Genomic DNA, 20,907 nt, shown 5'->3' with positions numbered 1-20,907 from the left:
TTGATTTCTTCAGAGTTGAAATGAGCAGTATAGGGTCCAGTCATTAATTGAAATATTTAATACCAACAAGATTTTCCAAGAAAATTTACGAGTTTGATTGAGACTAAAAGAATATATTGAATCAAATTATAAGATCTCATCAAATCATCATCATCATTGTCTTCAGATTCATTGATAAAGCTTTCTAAACAGAGTACTTGTTCATCACACTGCTCACCCTTCAATGGTCTTTGGCATTCAATATTTCCAAGGACACCATGTTACCCAGAAAATTATACAATTTTCTTTTCTTTTCTTTTCTTTTCTGTACCTGTAAGAAAATAAGCTGACTTTCTAACCTGTTTCTGGAAATTATTTCAAACAAAACATAATGCATTTTGCTTCCCAAAGATTTTCCATCATTCTGCACTCTATAAGTGATGCACACTAGTACACTGCTTTCAAATGGTAACCAATTCCATGCTACACTCATTAAAGCCTTCATCTCTCTCCATGAAACCCATATATCTGCAAAATTTACATTTCATTTGTTTGCAAAAAAAAAAACTTATATTTTAAAAAATATTTTTCATAAATTTTTAGACTGTACCCATGCTAAATGCCATGGCAGACCCATCTATTAATAATAATAATAATTCTAATTTATTTATTTATTTTTGAGTAGGTGATTTGGTTGGCAACTTTTGATGGTGAATAATATATTCTAGTAATTGAAAATTCTTACAAGTTGACGTGAGATTGTCCCTTCCAATGAAGGCTAATCTTACATTTTAATTATCTGCTGATTTTTAATCCTTTACAGCCGACAGCATTACCACATCTGCAGCTTATAAAAATTATCTTAATTTTTACATACTCCTTTCTTGCATGTGCACTGCACTGATACTTCAGATTCCACTTTTCATCATATTTATAAATTAAACCCAAAAAAAACTAATTACAGCGGATCCTTTACTTTGAAAGTATAGAATATAAAATCTCTCGGATTTATTCAGATTCAGTCTTTAAATTATTACATAAAAAAATTAATTAGAATTGATTTTTTACTATGAAGGAGAATAGAATATAAAATTTCTCAAATTTATTGAGATACAGTCTTCCTAAATTATTACATAAATTCTGTTCCATACAAAACGATTGACTTTCCCATTCCAAGCCAACAATTAGATTGGATCTCAGTTTTTTTTTTTCCTTTAATTTCGATTCAAATTTGAATTTAGAGATTATTTTTTTAATTTTATTTTCTTTTATACTCATTTAAAGGAGATGCCAAATAAATTATAACCCAATTAATAAATAATCAAGCCTCCGAAATTAAAATTATTTTAATTTTATAGTTATAATATTTTTTATTAAATAAAAAATTTATAAATTTATAAATTTTTATATTTATATCCTAAATTTAAAATTTTAGACAATAAAATTAATTCTTTCCCATTTATCTCAATTTTAACTATTAGATTCAATCAATTTTAACTAATTCTTTTTTAATTTGGTACCATGAATTATTATTAAAAAATCTATTAGATAAAAAATTTAAATGTTTACATTAATTTATATTTATATTCAAAATTTTAAATTTTAAAAACATTCAATAATAATTATGATTATGACTAAAAGTACTAAATTGAATTTGTAAAAGTTATTGGTAAATTATAATATAGTCCCTAAAAATTTTATATTAATAAAATATATAGACCTTTAATTTAAATTTTATATTGAAAGATTTTATTTTATACTTATTATATGTAATATTAAATATATTATATTAAATAATTATTTATTACAAATAAATTTTCATTACATAATACATATATAAATATTATATATTAAAATATTTCATTAAATATTTATATCAAATATTATAAATTGTAGGCATATTTTTAATATATAAAAAGTATATTTTATATTAATAATATTAATTAAATGAGATTATTAAGAATGTAAAGTAAATAATGAGATTGATAAAAAAAGAAATTTTTTAAAATAAAAAAATATATTTTAAAGATTTTTATTAATTTAACAAAACTTTTAATTCCATAAGCATCGTTACATCACATTTCAATACTATACTTTTACATTACATCATATTCATGTCCACATCTAGCTATTACATAAAACATGACTCTACTCCTACTGAACTCCTGGTCTACCTGTACCTGCAAGCCTGGGGTTAAAGGAGAGGGGTGAGCTATAAAGCCCAGTGAGCAGAATAATAAAATATTCAATTTAATTTTCATGCTTTCATAAAATGCAACGCATCACAAACAAATTATATCAAGGATGGACTTGTCACCAATAGTCCTCTATATAGTCCAACTGGCGGCGTAGAATGGGCCTCACTGGTCTTTCTCTTACATAGCATAACATAGCATAACATTTCATAGTGTCAGGAACGTAGAATGCGCCTCACTGGTCTTTCTCTTAACATGGTGCCAGAAGCGTAGAATGGGCTGACTATATTATAGTGTATCACTAATGTCTGTATATTCAATTTAGTTCTCTTATTTATAATAAGATAAATTGAAAAGATATTATTTAAAATTTTAAATATAAATATAAATTAATATAAATACTTGAGTTTTTTATTCAATAGGTTTTAAATCAAAAGAGAAATTTGAAATGAAATTAAGGGCAGGTTGTGTAGAGAAAGGTCCTTAAACAAGTGAAAAGATATTGGGAGAGTGAAGTTAAAAAGGCACATGCTTGGTTGTGACCACAGAAATTGATGGACCACCTGCATTCTTGCATTATTAAACAAGACAAAACTCATTTTGATTTATAGAATCCACTCTCAAAATTTTATATCTATACATATATTCAATGGTTTCCTCCTGTGGTGTTTTGATCTGCAAACCTATCACTGTCCCTTGCTTAAATCCATCAATCACTCTGTCAACCTGAAATGTTACTTAGTTCATCTGAATCAGTCAATCAAAATTCTTGGAAAATATTTTTTCATAATGTCTTCAAATACTATAAATAATATCTTAAAAATGGTTGTAGATCAGTGTCTAAATCTTAAACACAGTAAAATTTGTAGATGAAATAAATGGAGTATTCATACTTTCAGTTAAAAAAATGGATTTATCTTTTTTTTTTTTAACAGAGAATGCCTTAATTGGTTGGAAGAACATGACAGAAGAAAGAAGGAAAAAAACATCCAGAGACATAAATAAAACAAAAATATTAATCTCCTCGTCCAATTAGAATAATAATGGAATAAAAAAGAAGGTGCCTTTCGATCCAGATCTTCTGCTTTTCTTCTATAAACAAAACATGGGGTTTCGCCCTCTACAATCCCAAAACAGATCAACAGTTCTCATCTCTCAGCAATGCCTGAAACTCTAAGGAATCTCTTTCTTTCTCCCAATATCTTCTCCTTCACTTTCTTTCTATCAATTAACTCTATTTTCTTTCATTCTTGTTACTCCATTGATGAACAAGGCCTAGCTCTTTTGACATGGAAGAAGAGCTTAAACAGCTCCACAGATGTACTCAATTCTTGGAATCCTTCAGACCCAACTCCATGCAACTGGTTTGGGGTTCGTTGCAACTCAAATGGAATGGTTACAGAGATAAGCTTGAAAGGAGTAGATTTGCAAGGTCCATTACCTTCAAATTTTCAGTCTCTCAACTCCTTGAAGACCTTTATCCTGTCCTCTGCCAATCTCACCAGCAATATTCCAAGAGAGTTGGGTGAATATCAAGAGCTCAGTTTCATTGATTTTAGCGACAATTCTCTCTCAGGTGAAATACCAGGGGAAATATGTAGGCTAAGCAAACTGCAAAGCTTATCTCTCAATACAAATTTTCTTGAAGGCGAAATTCCTTCTGATATTGGTAACCTCTCAAGCCTTATGTACCTGACTCTTTACGACAATCAACTCAGCGGAAAAATTCCAAAGAGCATTGGAGCATTAAGCAAGCTGGAAATCTTCAGAGCTGGTGGGAACAAAAATCTGAAGGATGAGCTGCCTCAGGAGATTGGGAACTGCACCAACTTGGTTGTGTTAGGCCTTGCTGAAACTAGCATTTCTGGGAGCTTGCCTTCATCAATTGGAAAGCTGAAAAGAATTCAAACTATAGCCATTTATACAACACTCCTATCAGGTCCTATCCCAGAAGAGATTGGAAACTGCAGTGAGTTGCAGAATTTGTACCTGTATCAGAGCTCTTTATCTGGTTTGATTCCAAGGGGAATTGGGGAACTTAGCAAGCTTCAGAGTCTGCTTCTTTGGCAGAACAGCTTAGTGGGTTCAATCCCAGATGAGCTTGGGCGATGCACAGAGCTCACTGTCGTTGATTTTTCTGAGAATCTTCTGACTGGAAGCATCCCAAGAAGTTTTGGGAATCTTTTGAAGCTTCAAGAGCTTCAGCTAAGTGTCAATCAATTAACAGGCACCATTCCCGTTGAAATCACAAACTGTACAGCCCTCACTCATCTTGAAGTGGATAACAATGCCATTTCGGGTGAGATTCCTGCAATTATTGGCAATCTAAATAGCTTGACTCTGTTCTTTGCTTGGCAGAACAATCTAACAGGCAATATTCCCCAGTCTCTATCAGAGTGCCAGAATCTTCAGGCTCTTGATCTCTCATACAACAATCTTTTTGGTTCAATACCAAATCAGATTTTTGGGTTGCAGAATCTCACCAAGCTACTGCTACTTTCCAATGATTTATCTGGTTTCATACCACCAGATATAGGCAACTGCACCAACCTGTATAGATTGAGATTGAGTGGAAATAGGCTGGCGGGCACTATTCCATCGGAAATAGGAAAATTGAAGAGTTTGAATTTCATGGACTTGAGCAACAATCGTCTCGTCGGAGGAATTCCCCCATCCATATCTGGATGTAAAAATCTCGAGTTTCTTGATCTCCATTCAAATGGGATTGCTGGTTCTTTACCAGATTCTCTGCCCAAAAGCCTACAGTTTGTGGATGTTTCAGACAATAGGCTTACAGGTCCACTGACTCATAGTATCGGGTCATTGACTGAATTAACCAAGCTTATCTTGGCAAAGAATCAACTTTCAGGCAGTATTCCGGCGGAGATATTATCTTGCAGTAAGCTGCAATTGCTCAATCTTGGAGACAATGGCTTATCAGGAGAAATTCCAAAGGAGCTTGGTCAAATGCCAGCATTGGAAATCTCTCTCAATCTTAGCAGCAACCAACTTTCCGGTGTGATCCCATCAGAATTTTCTGGTCTCAGCAAGCTTGGAGTGCTTGATCTCTCCCACAACATGCTCAAAGGGAACTTAGATGTTCTTGCAGACCTTCAAAACCTTGTTTCTCTCAATGTATCTTTCAATGACTTCTCCGGTGAATTGCCTGACACTCCCTTTTTTCGAAAGCTCCCCTTAAGTGACCTTGATTCGAACCAAGGTCTCTACATTGCTGGAGGAGTAGTAACACCCACAGATAGCATGGGACGTGCAGCACGCAATAGATCAGCAATGAAACTAGTGATGTCCATTCTTCTCAGTGGCAGTGCAGTGCTAGTTCTCCTAGCAATCTACATGCTTGTCCGCGCCCGAATTGCTAACCATGGGCTAATGGAAGATGGAAACTGGGAAATGACTTTGTACCAGAAGCTTGATTTCTCCATAGATGACATTGTTCGAAATCTAACATCCTCTAATGTTATAGGCACAGGCAGCTCAGGAGTAGTATACAAGGTCACAATTCCAAATGGGGATTCTCTAGCAGTTAAGAAGATGTGGTCATCAGAAGAATCAGGAGCATTCAATTCTGAAATTCAAACACTTGGTTCTATCAGACACAGGAACATTATCCGGCTTTTAGGCTGGGGTTCTAACCGACACCTGAAGCTACTTTTCTATGACTACCTCCCAAATGGAAGCTTGAGCTCCCTTCTTCATGGTGCTGGAAAGGGAGGGGCAGAATGGGAAACAAGATATGGTATTGTGTTAGGGGTGGCACATGCACTCGCATACTTGCATCATGATTGTTTACCACCAATTCTTCATGGAGATGTAAAAGCCATGAATGTACTTTTAGGACCAGGCTATGAAGCTTTTCTAGCTGATTTTGGCCTAGCAAGAGTTGTGGCTGATGATGATTCAGCCAAACCAAGCCAGAGACCTCACCTAGCTGGTTCTTATGGATACATGGCTCCAGGTACTTTTTTTTTTCTTAAAAAAAAAAATCAGGTTTGGTTGTTAAATTTTATAATGTTAAATCACGAAATCATGCTTAATTTTCTTGGATTTCCTTAATTTTGCAGAGCACGCATCAATGCAGCGGATCACTGAGAAAACCGATGTGTACAGTTATGGTGTGGTGCTTTTAGAGGTCTTGACGGGAAGACACCCATTAGACCCAACATTGCCTGGTGGTGCACCCTTGGTTCAGTGGGTTAGGGACCACTTGGCAAGCAAGAAAGACCCAGTTGACATTCTTGATGTAAAACTTAGAGGGAGGGCTGACCCTACAATGCATGAAATACTCCAAACTTTAGCTGTATCATTTCTGTGCATCAGCTCCAGAGCTGATGATCGTCCAACAATGAAAGACATTGTTGCAATGCTAAAGGAGATTAGGCATGTCGACCCTGTAAGGCCAGAAACTGACTTATCAAAGGGAGGTTTGGCAGAAGCTCGATCGCCATCCCCTAGGATTGTAGTGTCACAAGGATCTTCTAACTGCTCATTTGCTTTCTCTGATGATTCAACCTATAATGGGTAAACATTTCAAGGATAGTTTTCAGAGCTTTCATGTTCTGTACATTATCCACCACTTGATGGGGCAATCATAGTAGTAAAAGGTCCTCTCTGGGTTGTAATTTTCACCATATTTGATGTTTTAGATTAGGAGAAAATCTGTTAAGAGTAAATTCAGCTTCTGGGTATGTAAAATATATTATCAAAAGCAAAGAAGAATAAGAGAATTTTCAGAACTTTTAAGGGTAGAAATAGAAAGGGGTCCATACTCTATGGTGGTTTGACAGCTCCAATGCTGATGGGGGGATTACCTTGGGAGCAGAGGAGAGCATGTAGGAGCTGGACCAATCAATCATTGGTAGTTTTGGATCTATGTAGTTATAATTTAATGCAAGGAATGTGATTCTCTATCTAAAAATTAAAACAAAAGCAGCCTTTCCAGCAGTGCTCACATGGTCCCACGTTCCTTAAGCCACATGTCCATGTGCTGTCTGAGAAAGACCTTTCCAGCAATGTGCAAAGAGACATCTACAGCCAAAGAATGCTAAACACTTGCATGTCTTAATTCAGAAGCACATGCTCTGAGCAGGACGATTATACCTGCTCATGAATTCCAAAACAATGTAATAGGCAACTAGCTCACATGAAGTTTATAGCTATAATGTTAAACAATCTAATCTAATAATTACTAAGACACTGTTAATTATATCAACTCATCACTGCTCCAGTTAGTTGCTTTTTGACTTGCTAGTCTACTTGGTTGTAATTAGGTACAAACAAGTACAATGAATATGCTAATTAGTATCAATTATTTGTCAATCTTATCAACAGTAAGAAGATCTAGCTGAAATATTTTCATTAACTGGATAGAAATTAAAGAGTTGACATCTACACCAGCTCAACAGCAAGATCTGGATGAAATATTTGCACTAACTGGATGCATGAATTCTTCCATTATCAGTATCAAACACATCTACTTGTACCACTTGCTGATTAGTCTTGGAGGTGTTTCCTAATTAGGATGGGCTTTGGTTCTGCGTAGATAAGATGGCAATGGCCTACATTAATGACGTAAGATGAAACTTGGCACAGTGAATGGTGAAGTGGACAGTTTTTGGCCACAACAATGTGGTGCTAAGTAGACAGCAACTTATCCTCATTGAGCAACTTATTTCTTCGGCGACAGTGTGGACCATCGGCCGAAATTGAGATGGCCCGCGCCCCTTGTGTCGCATCAGGGGACATAAATACTTGTTATACTATAGGAAGAATGCTGAGATTCTCAACCTTTCCAATATGAAACTAATTAACACCCAGCTGAAGTGACTGAAGCCGATGAATTTTTCTTGATTTATGTGTCTCCTTGGGAACATCATGAACTTGAAGCCACTGTTTCGAACCCTGAACCAAAATATGATACATAGAAAGCTTTGCTAAGGCAAGTCTTGACTCGCCATCCTCAGAAACCAGCTTTATGGACTTCTCTGCATTTGCTTTACTAACTCCCTTCTGCCTTGTTAAACAATCAAATATTAAGCAGTAGGGGTTGGCATTTCTAATTGAAAATACACATAAAAAGAATGAAAATTCATCAATTTTCTCATCTTTCCTTTCTTTTCCCATTTCCAGCCAATAGAATCCACTTACTAGTGCTTATCCACTAAGCTCAGTGACCTCTCATAAGTTTCTTAATATCAATATTTTGTGGCAGTATATGGGTCTCTAGTGTGCACCATGGAGCCACCGATTCATATGCCATTCTCCCACTAAAGCATTTCGAGTCTTAAGTGCAGTCCCCATTCTTCTCTGCATTGATTTGCTTGTATAAATATATGACAAAATAGATAAGAACTAGAAACTTAATCACAGGATGGCAACTGATAGAGTATTTTTGGGTATCGGATCCGACTGAATTCTAATAGGACGGACTTGAATATTTTTGAATATCGGATTCGACTGAATTTTAATAGGACGGACTTGAATAGTTATAATGAGGTTTGTGACGAATTCAAATTTGAAAAATAATACTGCAAATTTGGATTGAATTCGAATTTTATATATAAAATACTCACTATACTTTCGATTTATTCATATTTTTGATTTTAAACCAAATACTCTTCTTATGCGCTAATATTATGATTTATTTATTAAGAATTATTCTCTCCCCTTAATATTCATGTTTTTTCCTAAAAAACGATTGAGTGATCTAAAATTAAACAATTTATTTATTTAGTCTCAAAATTAAATTTTCCAAAAAAACAAATTATGAAAAACTAATTTAACTAAAACTATATAAATTACATAAAAATAGATAACGTTGTTCTAACTTCTAATATTATTATTAAAAGAAATGAGATTATAATAAGAAAACCACTAAAATTTTATATTGATGAAAATAATTTGAGAAAACAATGTAGAATCCTGATCATTAATCGGTTTAATAAAAAAAAAAATCAAATTATATCAATTTAGTTCAATTTTTTTATAATTGGATTCAATTACACTTATAATGTTTTTAAAAAAATTATATTATTTGATTCAGTCCATTTAATTGAAAAATCTTAATTGAATTAATTTATAAATTATATAAATTATTGTTTTTTTCATTATTATCTATAATCTATTACATATATAAAAGTTGGAAGAGAATGAAAATAATTGAAATGATAAAATTATTTTTAATTATTTATATTATTTACTATTATAAAATTTATTATTTAAGTGAATTTAGTTTATTTATATGACTTTAAAATTCTAAATGTTATAAAATAGGATTGTAAAATTGAGATATATATATATATACTTCAAAAAATAATAGAACGCATGAATTGAAATTAAAAATAAAAAAAAGCGCTTTACGTGCATTACTACTTGGTAAAATTTTGAATTATTGTTTTTATTAAATTAAAAATTAATTAATAGATAATAATTGTACATACAGGTTTTAAGTTAATTTTGTTTATTATAGCCTAAAATTTAGAGTTAGTTTACGAATAATAAATTTTATATTTTCATATATTTATATAATTATATTAGAAAATTATTTGCTAAAAATTTATTAAATAAATATTTAATGATAATAATTCACAATATATATAAACATAAAATTATCTATAATTTGATATTGATTGAAATAAAATTATATTGCGATTAGTCAATCTGTATAAAAGAAAGCGAGTAATAATCACTCTAATACTCAAATTAGTAAATTGAAAAAAGTGACGAATGTAATGGACGATTTAGAATTGAAAAGCAATTGTATAAAAATGCGTATTTTAATATATGTGTTTATCTGTTTTTATATTATAAAAAAATAGAGTTTGATTATTAAATACCCTAAAAATTCAATTAATGTTAGTTAATAAATAAAACATTTTGCGATTATTTTTTATGACAGTACTTTTTCCATGATATTTTGCTCTAGGGTGGGTTTTTATGAAAAACTGAGATTTACATCGCTTGATTTTTTTTTTATCGATGGAATCAAATATCAGTTGATTAGATTTTTATTATATGGTTTTGTTTTTAAATATCAATTTATAATTTATTTTGAGCGATTTTTTTTCTTATTATATCAGGATGAATGATGATATATTGTCCGTAAAAATTAAAACGGTGAGAATGCTACCATGAAAAATTGGTTTATAATAATAAAAGAAAATTTTAAATTATTAATTAAAGATAAACTTAAATATTTTTATTTAAAAAAACTACATATAAAAAAAAGGATAAAAGTGAATTATATTAGAGATAATATAGATAGAGAGAATTCAAGTTGAATATTGGTTTGAAATAATTAAATTATCATAGAAAAGAAAAAAAGTAAAATAACTCCTATTTTATATAGATTGAAGTAAAATCTTATATGAACTCGAACTAAATGAACAAATAAAAAATAAAGTAAATAACTAAATTTTACATATTTAAGAAAATATAAAAATAAAAAATTACATTTCAATTATATAAATTTTATAGTAAGTTTTACTTTTTGCATTCTCGTATATTTATATTTTTTATTTAAAATATTATAGATTAAAAACCTCTTATCTGCAATTATTAAATTATTTCAAGTGAAGATATAAGGTTGATTTTATAATAAAAAAAAAATCTTTTATTTTTCTTTTAAACAAAATAAGAATTTTCTATTAATTTCATTGAATTTTGATGATAAAGTATTGAGTATTTAATTTAAAGTAATATTATGATAGAAGTCCTATTCGAAAAATAATTAAAAAAGAAAAAGAAAATTAGATTCAATTTAGGTTATCATCAAATCTACCATGATTTATGAGTTATTAATACTTATAAACTTGTTCAGAGATAGATTCAATTCAAGAAAAGTTTTTAGTAATGTGCAGAAAGAAAAAAAATTACTATTTAGTCCCTATAATATGAGGGAAAGGGCATGAATGATTTCCAAATACTCCATTCTACCTGAACCTGTTTTCTCTTCAAAGAAAGAACATGTAGCTAATTCCCGAAAAATAGTAAGAGGAACTGCACAATATTCAAGTGAACAAGGCAAGAAAATGCAAACTATTCTTTCTCTCAGTTAGCTTTAGTACAACAGAGTTTCTCCAAATAAAGTGACAAAGAGCAAAAAGAATAAATGGAATATTAATCTGGTGGGACAAAAAAAGAAAATCAGAAACAAGAAACTGAAAACAAAATCCAAAGTTTGTAGCCAAAACTTCAGCAGGATAGAATTCCTGTTGGCTCCTAGAACTATAAAATTAAATGGGAAAAAAGGTCAGATATCTAGCATCCTATGTACATCATTTTCCAGTAGTTTTACCTCCTGTAGTCTCCAAACAGGAAGCTTTCATAATGTGTTCCTTTGATAGCCTTTTGGACTTCATCCCAATTCTCAACCAGGTTTGATAAGGATCCTTTATGTATCTTTACTTGACGACTCCTAAGATCACTATGTGGAACCTTCAGAAAATCTTGAACCTCTAGCAATTTCTGCAAAAGACGAGAAAATAGAAATTTGGTGTTCTAATCCTTTTTCATGCCATTTGGTGAAATGAAGCCACATTTAACGGAAGTTACTGGTGAAGCATTTCTAACAAAAAGTTTCAAATACTTTGGCTTACAGTGTGATTTTTAACGATATCCTCGTAGTAAAGAATTATGTGCCTGGTGCTCTTGAAGTACTCTAATGCTTTTGCAGTTGTGTCTTCTACTAGCTCCAGATTGGGTATCAGCAAAGTAGCATTAATATAGGGTTTGTATCTAGCTAGTTTTTCTGCCTGAAACATTCCTTACAATAAGAAACCTGACATTTGAGAGAGAGAGATACGACTAGAGAAAGTTTGAAAGAGAAAGACCTCATCAGGTGAATGAACATGAGACTTGTGGGTCCCGTTTAACAGTTTAGCTTGTCGATCATAGGAATTCGCAAGTACTGAAATCATCCTGCGCAAAAGGTTTCTCCTGAAGAGAAAGATAGCTGAAACACCTCTGGTCTTAAAATACTCCACTATTTGATCATGATGTTGCATCACACCCTACATCAATCAGTGTGAAGGAAGGTTAAAGGAAAATAAGATGAATAAAATTAAAAGAAAGCGATAAAATGCATGGAAAAAGACAATGTCCTATTAAAATCAGTTGTAGTGGGTGAATACTTTTCGCTTTAACTGAAAGACTGACCAAGCTGAAAGAAGTAAGCTATTTCAGTTTGTTCAATAATTAATTTGAAGAATTTGGTTTTCAGTTCAGTTAATCAACCGAAATCAATGAGAGAAAGCAAACTGATTGATTTATAACAATTATATATCCTCTGCTGTTTTTAAGTTTTAGTCCCACCGTTTTATGGCCTCTATAGAGTTTAAGTTTATGTCTGTCATATATCTTCATTCTGAGGCTGCTGTCTCTCAAGAGTCATAGCTCAAAGGCTGGTAATTGCGAGGAAGCTGCTCTCTCGACTCTGCCCTCGCTACTACACATGTCATTCTGGCCTCCATTTTCTGTCTCAATCTGGCGTCAGCTCCATTGCTTCCTCATCTTTGCCTCAATCTCTCCATACAGCTTCCCCTTGTCACCCAGTCACAGATAACCGCATGAACATCCTCCTCCATTGCAGATCACAGATCGCTGATGGCTGTCCTCAACGGTCACAGATCTGGGTTGTGAAATTATGCAAACGTGGGTTGTGAAATTATGCAAAAGTGGGTTGTGAGATTATGTTGATATGGGTTGTGAAATCTTCAGAGTTTTTGAATCCAGATTGTGAGCTTTTTTTTTTTAATCTGGGTTATGAAATTTTTGGAAAACCACATGCATTTGTTCTGGTATTTTTTATGTTATGTTGCTCTTTTTAACTTTCTTTAATGAATTCATGTGACATTGAGTGTGGTTGCATGGAGATGGCAATTGAAATGCAGCAAAGAAAATGCCAAAAGTGAAAAACTATACTGAACCAAACCGGTTTATCCAGTTTGACGTAGGTTTTCAGTCTTAAAATAGGTTTTGTTTCAGTTTGCTCAACATTAAATCTAGTCTTTTTTCTATTTTTTATTTCAGTTTGGTTCAAAACCGAACCGATTGTTTGAACTGCCCTAATCAGTTGCCCACCTCATAAAGTGTAGTTTCAGGTGCCGTATTCTTTAAATCATCTGGCAACAAGTATATCAAGGAAAATTGAAGACTCTGTTCAGTGTTTACAGACAAAGGAATCTATGGATATTGACTAGCAATCGCTACAAACATCACTATTGAAGGAATTGAGGGCAGACCTCATAAGTCATACCAAGCATGGACAGTAATAGCAATACAACCTCAGCTTGGACTTCTTTAGCAACCATAACTGATATGGTTGAACCACCATGTTACCTGATCAAGAAGCTTCCGCGTGTTATGCTGCTAAACCTATTTTACTAATCAATAGCTCAAACAAGCGGTTGCAACGATTGGTCTCTTGATGCCTTACACTAGAAGTGAACATTGGGTGATTCAGTTTGAAAATAAGCACCACCGAAATACCCATTTTTACGGAGAAGTGACTGAGCCAAAACTTAATAATTTGGTTCAGTTTGGTATGATTCAGTGGTTCTAAGTCCCATTATGTAAAGAAATATGTTTTCCTATAATATTTGTGTAAATATATAACTTGGTTTTGCTTCGTTATTTTGATTTTTACAGTGAAAACTGAATCAAAATGAAAACAGAAATGTGCCAGTTTGGTTATGTGTCTTAAATAGAATAGGGCTCTCCCTACCTTAATAACCTGCACCTACTACAGTAAAAAAGATGTTTTCTCAAAAGCACCAATGTTAATAATCAGCCTCTACTCATTAGGTAGGAAGGAGAGGTGAAAATTATTATTCTGTTTGACTTCTATTATATATATATATATATATATAAGAAGAAAATTAGGTCCACTTAAATTTTCTAGCTAAAAAGTTTGTTGAATAACTTTTCAAACTTCAAAGCAACTGTTGAGATTATTTCTATATATTGAGATTATCACTACAAATAGCTCAATATATAGAAATAATCTCAATAGCAACAACTGCACATAATACACCACCTCTTTGTTAAGGACTTGAATAATGTTCTCTTTCAGTTTAGTCCCATTTCCCCTAAACATAAAAAATTCTCTTCCCTCTCTACTTTAAAATTAAGCCACATCTTAGCATCACACCATCATGCACTTCTCTGATGATGTTTCATTGTAATAATGGAAACATTTGATCCATTTAAGTTTTTCAATGATGGAATTTCAATTAGGTGTTGTTACTCACTGCTCTATAGCACACTTTTGGAGCAAGTTCTGAACAGAAACTAGAAAACATGTGAAATAAGAACCATATAAATCAAAAAAGTTTTCCAAAAAAAAAGAGTAAACATTCACGATGATCCATGTAGGACATAACATATTTCCAGCCTCACAATAGCACCTCGGATTTGGCCATTGACATGAACAAGAACACTTGGTTGGACCTTGGACTTTTGCTGTTCCCTTTTCATTTTAGTTCACACCCTAGATCATAAAAAAAAAAAAAAGGTAAAGTGCATCCCCCCACCCTCCCCCACCAGTACAATGGGAGTAAGTAAACAGAAGACCAGCCCGATTCCATTAAGAAAATCCTAGGAACAATTGTACTTGAGATTTACCCACTAAAATGTTCAGCCACAACTTCAGATATAAATTCAAAGGCAACAGTTAACGATCTTTCAGAAATTCGGACATCTACTAGAGTCTAGACTCACCTGGATACCTAATGGACAGACAACCAATAACCTCAAGCCTTTACCATAAGAAAGCATAAAGCATTGTCCTTTGCAAAAGGCCACTTCAAGGATTGGTCAATATATAAAGAAATGGTTCCAGTCCTAGATTTCAAAAATGATTGTGCAACATTTTGTATAAACCAACAAATGCGTGGTAAAATGCTTCACATCCAGTTCCCTGTGGATCATGGAACCAAAATATTTTAGTGATTTACACTATAAAGCTACTGGTTTCCTCAGATAATGCACTTGTAAATGACATGCAAAGCAGCCAGGAATTTATATTACAACTGACAACTATGGGAGCATATTTTAAGTAACTTGTCATATTTTTGTAGGAGGAGAAAACATGAACTAAGTGTTGTCCTGATGACCTAATTTTAACAGCTGGAAAAGCATTTTAAGGATTCAGATATGATCATGGATTGCAAAGAAATTTCTATTTACTCAAAGAACATAACCAAGTGACCAATTCTTTCAATGCACCTAACCAAAAAGCTTGAGCTTGGAAGAAAGGAGCCATTGTTGAATCAGCTTCCTTTTTCTTTCTTTTTCTTTATGTATTTTTTTTTATTACTGTTACTATTATTACTATTGAATAATCTCATATTTAGGAGAATATCATTTAATTGATTGGAAAATCAGCAGCTTAGTAGGTTCTTATATGAAGAAGTGACTTGTAGTCAATTACATAATATTATCAAAAAAATAGCTGGGTAGTTACCATATATTGACATTATCTTTTACTATAACCATGTTCTCCTGTGTCTATGGAACACAAGTGAATAGAAAAAATTGTACCATTAATTCTTTTGTTTTGGAGGAAGCAGGCCATCTAGTGAAATCATGCAAACCTTTTTCTTGTTCCATTTTTCTCATCCTATCTCAAATTTCATCATAATGAATAGAATAAATAAAATGAGAGCATGAACAGAATATGCTAGCTTTAGACCAACTGAAAGTTAATTGACATGTTGTGAACTAGTTGCCAGTTGAGGCCACCTTGCATGTTACTTCTTTGATAGGCTAGTCAAGCTATTATTGTGGATACAGCGAGTAATTATGCCAAATACAAAACTCTCTAGTTTGAGTATTGGATCATAAGGTATGCAAATTTCTCCTAGATATAGTTCATATGAGAGGGTTACAGATAACCCCTGATATATGCAAAAACTTAAATGACATGTTCTGATATTCATCTGGCGAAATTACCACAAATGAGTTAAAAAAAGGATAAATAAATAACCAGTACTCTCACCTGATTGAGCATCCACTTTAAACCAACTGCTGCAGTGCACTCATTCTTGGAAGCACTACTTAGCCAGTCCAGATTATAAATTGTGTCCAGAGTTTCCGTAATCATTGAAACATTACTCCTCCTCACTTTAACAGAAAAAATCTCTCCATTTGAGCTTATGTTAGTGTGGTTATTTAATAAAGTCTCGAACCATCCACTCCCAGATCTCTGCATTGAAAGAATCGCAAAATGCCGCACCGGATTGCACGCGCATTCAGCCCTAAAAATGTAGCAGATAATTAAATTACTAAAGTTAACAAAGACTTTGGACTAAAATGCACTGCGTTAATGTGTTACCTGCTATAAGTTTTGGGTTTTGGGTAGTGTACATAAGGAATCTCCCAAGGTTCAATATTAGGTTCTGGGCATGGCTTTTCAATCACTCCAAGAGTTAAAATTCCAGCACTGTTGTGGATGCTAATTTGCTTAAGACAAACTGAGCATATATAGACACCACATACCATTACAAACACCAAAACAATCATCCTAAGCAAAAGTGTAGACTTCTTGGGGGCCTTTATGATGAAAGTATCCTGTAATTCATGAATTACCCATATGTTAAACAATACAAAAGCAAATTAACAAGCAATCTGAATGAGAGAAAATTCCCAAAGTTAATGCCTTACAATGTTTATGAGCTAGGATTCAGCACCAAAACTAATACCCAGACGAGTAAAAGAGCAAATCAAAAGAAAACAGTAAAGGATATTGATGGAAATAACCAAGTAAAATCCAATATGTACATTTTAATCGAAGTCAAGCTAAACAAGCTACTGTTACTGTCAAAAGAAGATTACCCACATAGAAGAGTTCCAATATATCTAATATCTTGTTGGTGGTATATCTCAATCTGAACAGAAAATCTGGGTTTGCTTCTTTCTGAATAGATACAGAAAGCAAACCCGTAAATATGGGAACACTATATGATATTTAAAAAAAAAAAAAACAGATCATAAAAAAACCACAAAATTACATTTTATCACCAAAAACAAATTAAAAAAAAAATATTCACAGACAAAAATATGCATAAAACAAAAGACAGTATGCAAGCAAAAAGAAAAAGGAACAAATTTACAAAGGCGATTATGAGCAGACCTTAGATAAGAAGCAGAGATCGTCAGGCATAGTTTTTGATAGCTTGAAAAGGGAAGATGAAAGGAAAAGGCATTTGGCAGCTCAGATTCCTTCTTTACATTCACTGTCAAGCTTTATCTACCGCGTCTTCAACTCATTATTATTACCATATAAAAGGCAAAAAAATTCAAATAAAAAATTTTAAAAAGAAAAAAGATGAGGGAAAGGGTTTTCTCGTGAAGAACAAAATAATTGGGGATGCTTTTAGACCGTTGCACGCTGTGGATGTCTATGTGAAATTATGACACTGGGAAGGCAGTGGCTCTCATCTGCTGCTCCCAGACCTTTTACAGAGAAGACTCTAAACCCAAATACTGAGCTCAAAACTACAACCCTTTTTTGCGTTTTGCTTTAATTACTGTGTCGTTTTGGATTGAAAAAGAGAGAAGAAGATAAGGTTTTAATTACTCTAATTAACATGGCGAGGTTGAAAGTTTGAATCACAGACGACCGTGGATTGGACTTTTTTGACTGGTGTTTTTTTACCATTTGGAGAACTATATTCAATTTTAATATTTCTTTACCATTTTGGTACACAAAATTTATAGACCGTTAGATGATAAGATTTAATGAGTCCATTTGTGAATGCCACTTATCTAACGGTTAAATTTTTTTTAACGTATCAAATTTTTTTGTGAATTTGAATTTGACAGTTGACTTTTGTTATTATTAAATGGTTGTGATTTTGAAAGCAATATGTTAGTTAGTCCTAAACGGTGGTTAATCTCTTTGAGCGTAGATGACGGGATGATCAAAGTGACTTTTCCCTGGAAGATTACTTTATAGGAAAAAACATATTATTTAGTTTTTATGGAAAAAATTTATTAATTAATTTTTTAATTTTAAAAAATATATTAAAATTGTGGTTCGGAAAGACTATGATATCAGTGTTGCACTTGAGGAAGCCTGGCTTCCTCTAGGCGGTTATAGCTTGCGGGAGACTCAAATAATTGTTGCAATTTGCCAAAGACCAACTGTGAAGAAACAAATATGAATTGGGTGTTATATGCTCAATCGAAACATGGACGTCTTTCCAGAGGAGCTCATTTATGCTTTTCCACATAACCCATAGGATCATACATAGTGATTTTCAACTATCATCATTTGAGGAAGAGAAATGTTGATCCATCCAACCTTAAAAGTTAACAATTGGAAACATTAAGACCTGGGGAATAGAGTTCTGCCAATATTCTTTAGCCGTAAGGCATTGAGTCTAATGTTCAAGATTTTCGTCAGCACTTCCAGAGAAAGATGCAGGTGTCTTCTACTTGAACCTATTTCATTTGCAAATTTATCCTTATTGGCAGGCAACTCGAGTATGCTCTGTAAACAAAATTCTGCACCTTTGGTGAATCTTGAGATTCCATAATAGTTTTCGAAAGGAGTTTTGTTGTTGGGTAGGCCATTTCTTTAAATTAGCCTATAAGCACTTTTTACTGAATAAATTCCATTCTTTTCCTCTCACCAAAATCAAGTATCTCCACCTTTATTTTAGCGGCCCCTTTCAATTAACTAGACATCTCCTTGGTTGAAGATTTGAGTGAATGAGATTCTGATTCTATTGAAAGGAATGGAGTATAAATAAATCATAAACTTTTAAACTTTCAAGGCCTAAGGAGATATCAGTGGATGTAAATGGGTGATCCTTATTTGGTAGCCATGGATTTAGGGATGTAAACGGGTAGGGTACCCGCGAAAATTAAACTATCCGAACCTGAACCCGATTTATATTAGTAATATCTGAATTCATACCAAACCCGATTATTATTACCCGAATAAAACCCGAACCCATTTAATCTTATATATTTTAATTAATAATTTATATAAAAAATATTTCTCATTAATAATTTTCATTTAAAAAATCTAATATTTTTAAAAAATATTTAAATTTAAATTTTTAAATAAAAATATATAAATTTTTTTTTAAATATTATTGTAAAATATATTTTTTATATTAAATTAATTATTTATATAAATGGGTTCGGGTGGTGGGTACCCTATCCATAAAACCCGAATCCGATCCGAACCCGCAACGGGTATTATTTTTAAAATTCGAACCCGTCCCAAACCCGATTATAACTACCCAAATCCGTTTTATTAGGATTCGGTCGGATCGGGTACCCGAAAATACCCGATCCGTTGCCATCCCTACATGGATTAGACCACATTAAGATGGATTGACCATTATATATCCTCCAAAGACAGCTTGAAGAAACCAAGGGGATGACAGCTACAATGCTTTGCTAGATAAAATCGGGTTCTGGTCTAATGCTGCATCAAGAATACTTGAAGCGCAATAACACTAATATTCTTAAGTATTCAATTAGAAAAGCACAAAGTCATAAGAATTCTAAAAACATTCAAATAATTCATGCTGAATGCCGCATTTGAAAAAAAAAAAAGAATGGCTTTATGTTCTTAAAATTTATGGGTTAAGTTTTAACTATCATTAATTCACTTTTGAAAACTCATATATGAGATATTTTAGTAATTTTTTATGTGTTTTTTTAATTATATATAGATTAGGAGTCAAATTAATATCATTAACTAATAGAATTCTCCTAAATAAAGAGGGATTTGACTTATTAAAATGATGTATGAATTATGAAGTCCTATATCAAGTAGAAGGCTATCAATATTTCCTTATCCTCCCTCAGTAGAACTATTATTGAAACCCAACCACCTAAACCTAAACCTAATCCATCAGTAGAGAGCAAGATAAAAATGACAGATTACCTAAAGCTAGATGCTCCTAAGTATAAGGAGGTGATGACCCGTTTGAGTATATCAAAACTGTTAAAATGATAACTGATGAGTTAGGAGCCAGTGACAACACAGCCATTCAGATAGTAGGGTTCACTCTGAAGTGAAAAGAGGTGAAGGAGTGGTTCAAAAATTATATGGAACCGAAATTGAATAGCTTATCCTGGAAACAGTTTACAAATGAGTTTGCAGGATGAGCTTTTCTAGATAGTTCAAAGGAGTTGAAAGTGAAAGAGTTTGAACAGTTAAGGCAGACCGAAGAAATGAGTGTAGATAAATACACAGATAAGTTTCTAAAGTTGCTCTAGTATCACAGATTAGAAAAAGGGTAGGAGGTATACCATGAAACTCACTCTAGGTATTCCTCGATCTTAGTAGCATATAGAAAGAGTTTTCACACTATAGTGGATGCAGCTAGAAACATGGAGGCTAGTGCCATTATTTAGGAAACAATGAAGCAACATGTGACACAATCATCTAGTTCTAAGGCTTGGAGTATAAGAAAGTTTGATCTCTCTTCTCTGATTGCAGTAGCCATAGAAAATAGAAAGTGAAATAAGTCCACTAAGAAGACAAAGAAAAATAAGTTCTGGAACAAGTTAAAGTTTGGTTTGAGAATGGGCAATGGTTCAAATTCTAGTCCAGATAGCTTTGGATATGTCAGATGTGGAAAGTCTCATGGAGGGCCTTGTCGATTTGGGACTATAACTTGTTATAGATGTGGACAAGAGGGACACATAGCAGGTGAGTGTCCCAATACAGCTAGGATGGCACAATCCCAGC

General features: G+C 32.9%; 2 protein-coding genes across 3 annotated transcripts; one reads left to right on the top strand and one right to left on the bottom strand.

Annotated features, from left to right (window-relative positions):
• Positions 1 to 3,181: 3,181 nt before the first annotated feature.
• Positions 3,182 to 7,084, top strand: LOC110614603 (leucine-rich repeat receptor-like serine/threonine-protein kinase RGI4). The gene is made up of 2 exons (XM_021756170.2): positions 3,182 to 6,150; positions 6,257 to 7,084. Exons 1-2 carry the CDS (start codon positions 3,336 to 3,338, stop codon positions 6,715 to 6,717), a joined length of 3,276 nt encoding a protein of 1,091 aa, XP_021611862.1. The 5' UTR covers positions 3,182 to 3,335; the 3' UTR covers positions 6,718 to 7,084.
• Positions 7,085 to 11,205: 4,121 nt separating this feature from the next.
• LOC110614245 (nodulation protein H) lies at positions 11,206 to 17,708 on the bottom strand. 2 transcript variants are annotated; one of them, XM_043957075.1, is made up of 7 exons: positions 17,323 to 17,708; positions 17,029 to 17,106; positions 16,525 to 16,760; positions 16,189 to 16,447; positions 12,023 to 12,202; positions 11,789 to 11,944; positions 11,206 to 11,657 (listed from the first exon to the last, which is right to left on the bottom strand). In XM_043957075.1, the coding sequence occupies exons 1-7, from the start codon at positions 17,350 to 17,352 to the stop codon at positions 11,484 to 11,486; spliced, it is 1,113 nt and encodes a 370-aa protein (XP_043813010.1). In that variant the 5' UTR covers positions 17,353 to 17,708; the 3' UTR covers positions 11,206 to 11,483. The 2 variants fall into 2 exon arrangements, with proteins under 2 accessions (XP_043813010.1, XP_021611424.1); XM_021755732.2 differs by lacking the exon at positions 17,029 to 17,106 and having other exon boundaries at positions 17,323 to 17,706.
• Between the last annotated feature and the right edge of the window lie 3,199 nt (positions 17,709 to 20,907).

The sequence above is a fragment of the Manihot esculenta genome, chromosome 5, assembly GCF_001659605.2.
Source record: "Manihot esculenta cultivar AM560-2 chromosome 5, M.esculenta_v8, whole genome shotgun sequence".
Taxonomy (NCBI): Eukaryota; Viridiplantae; Streptophyta; class Magnoliopsida; order Malpighiales; family Euphorbiaceae; genus Manihot; species Manihot esculenta.
This window is presented reverse-complemented; position numbering and strand designations above follow the sequence as displayed.

What these genes read in the sequence shown, in the direction of transcription:
- LOC110614603 (XM_021756170.2), top strand. Translation starts at nt 3,336, where the DNA reads ATGCCTGAAACTCTAAGGAATCTCTTTCTTTCTCCCAATATCTTCTCC. An exon ending in TTATGGATACATGGCTCCAG is followed by an intron (nt 6,151 to 6,256) that starts GTACTTTTTTTT and finishes TTAATTTTGCAG; the next exon opens with AGCACGCATCAATGCAGCGG.
- LOC110614245 (XM_043957075.1), bottom strand. Translation starts at nt 17,352, where the DNA reads ATGCCTGACGATCTCTGCTTCTTATCTAAG. An exon ending in ATCTCTGCTTCTTATCTAAG is followed by an intron (nt 17,107 to 17,322) that starts GTCTGCTCATAA and finishes GTATCTATTCAG; the next exon opens with AAAGAAGCAAACCCAGATTT. An exon ending in TAAAGTGGATGCTCAATCAG is followed by an intron (nt 12,203 to 16,188) that starts GTGAGAGTACTG and finishes TGATTGATGTAG; the next exon opens with GGTGTGATGCAACATCATGA.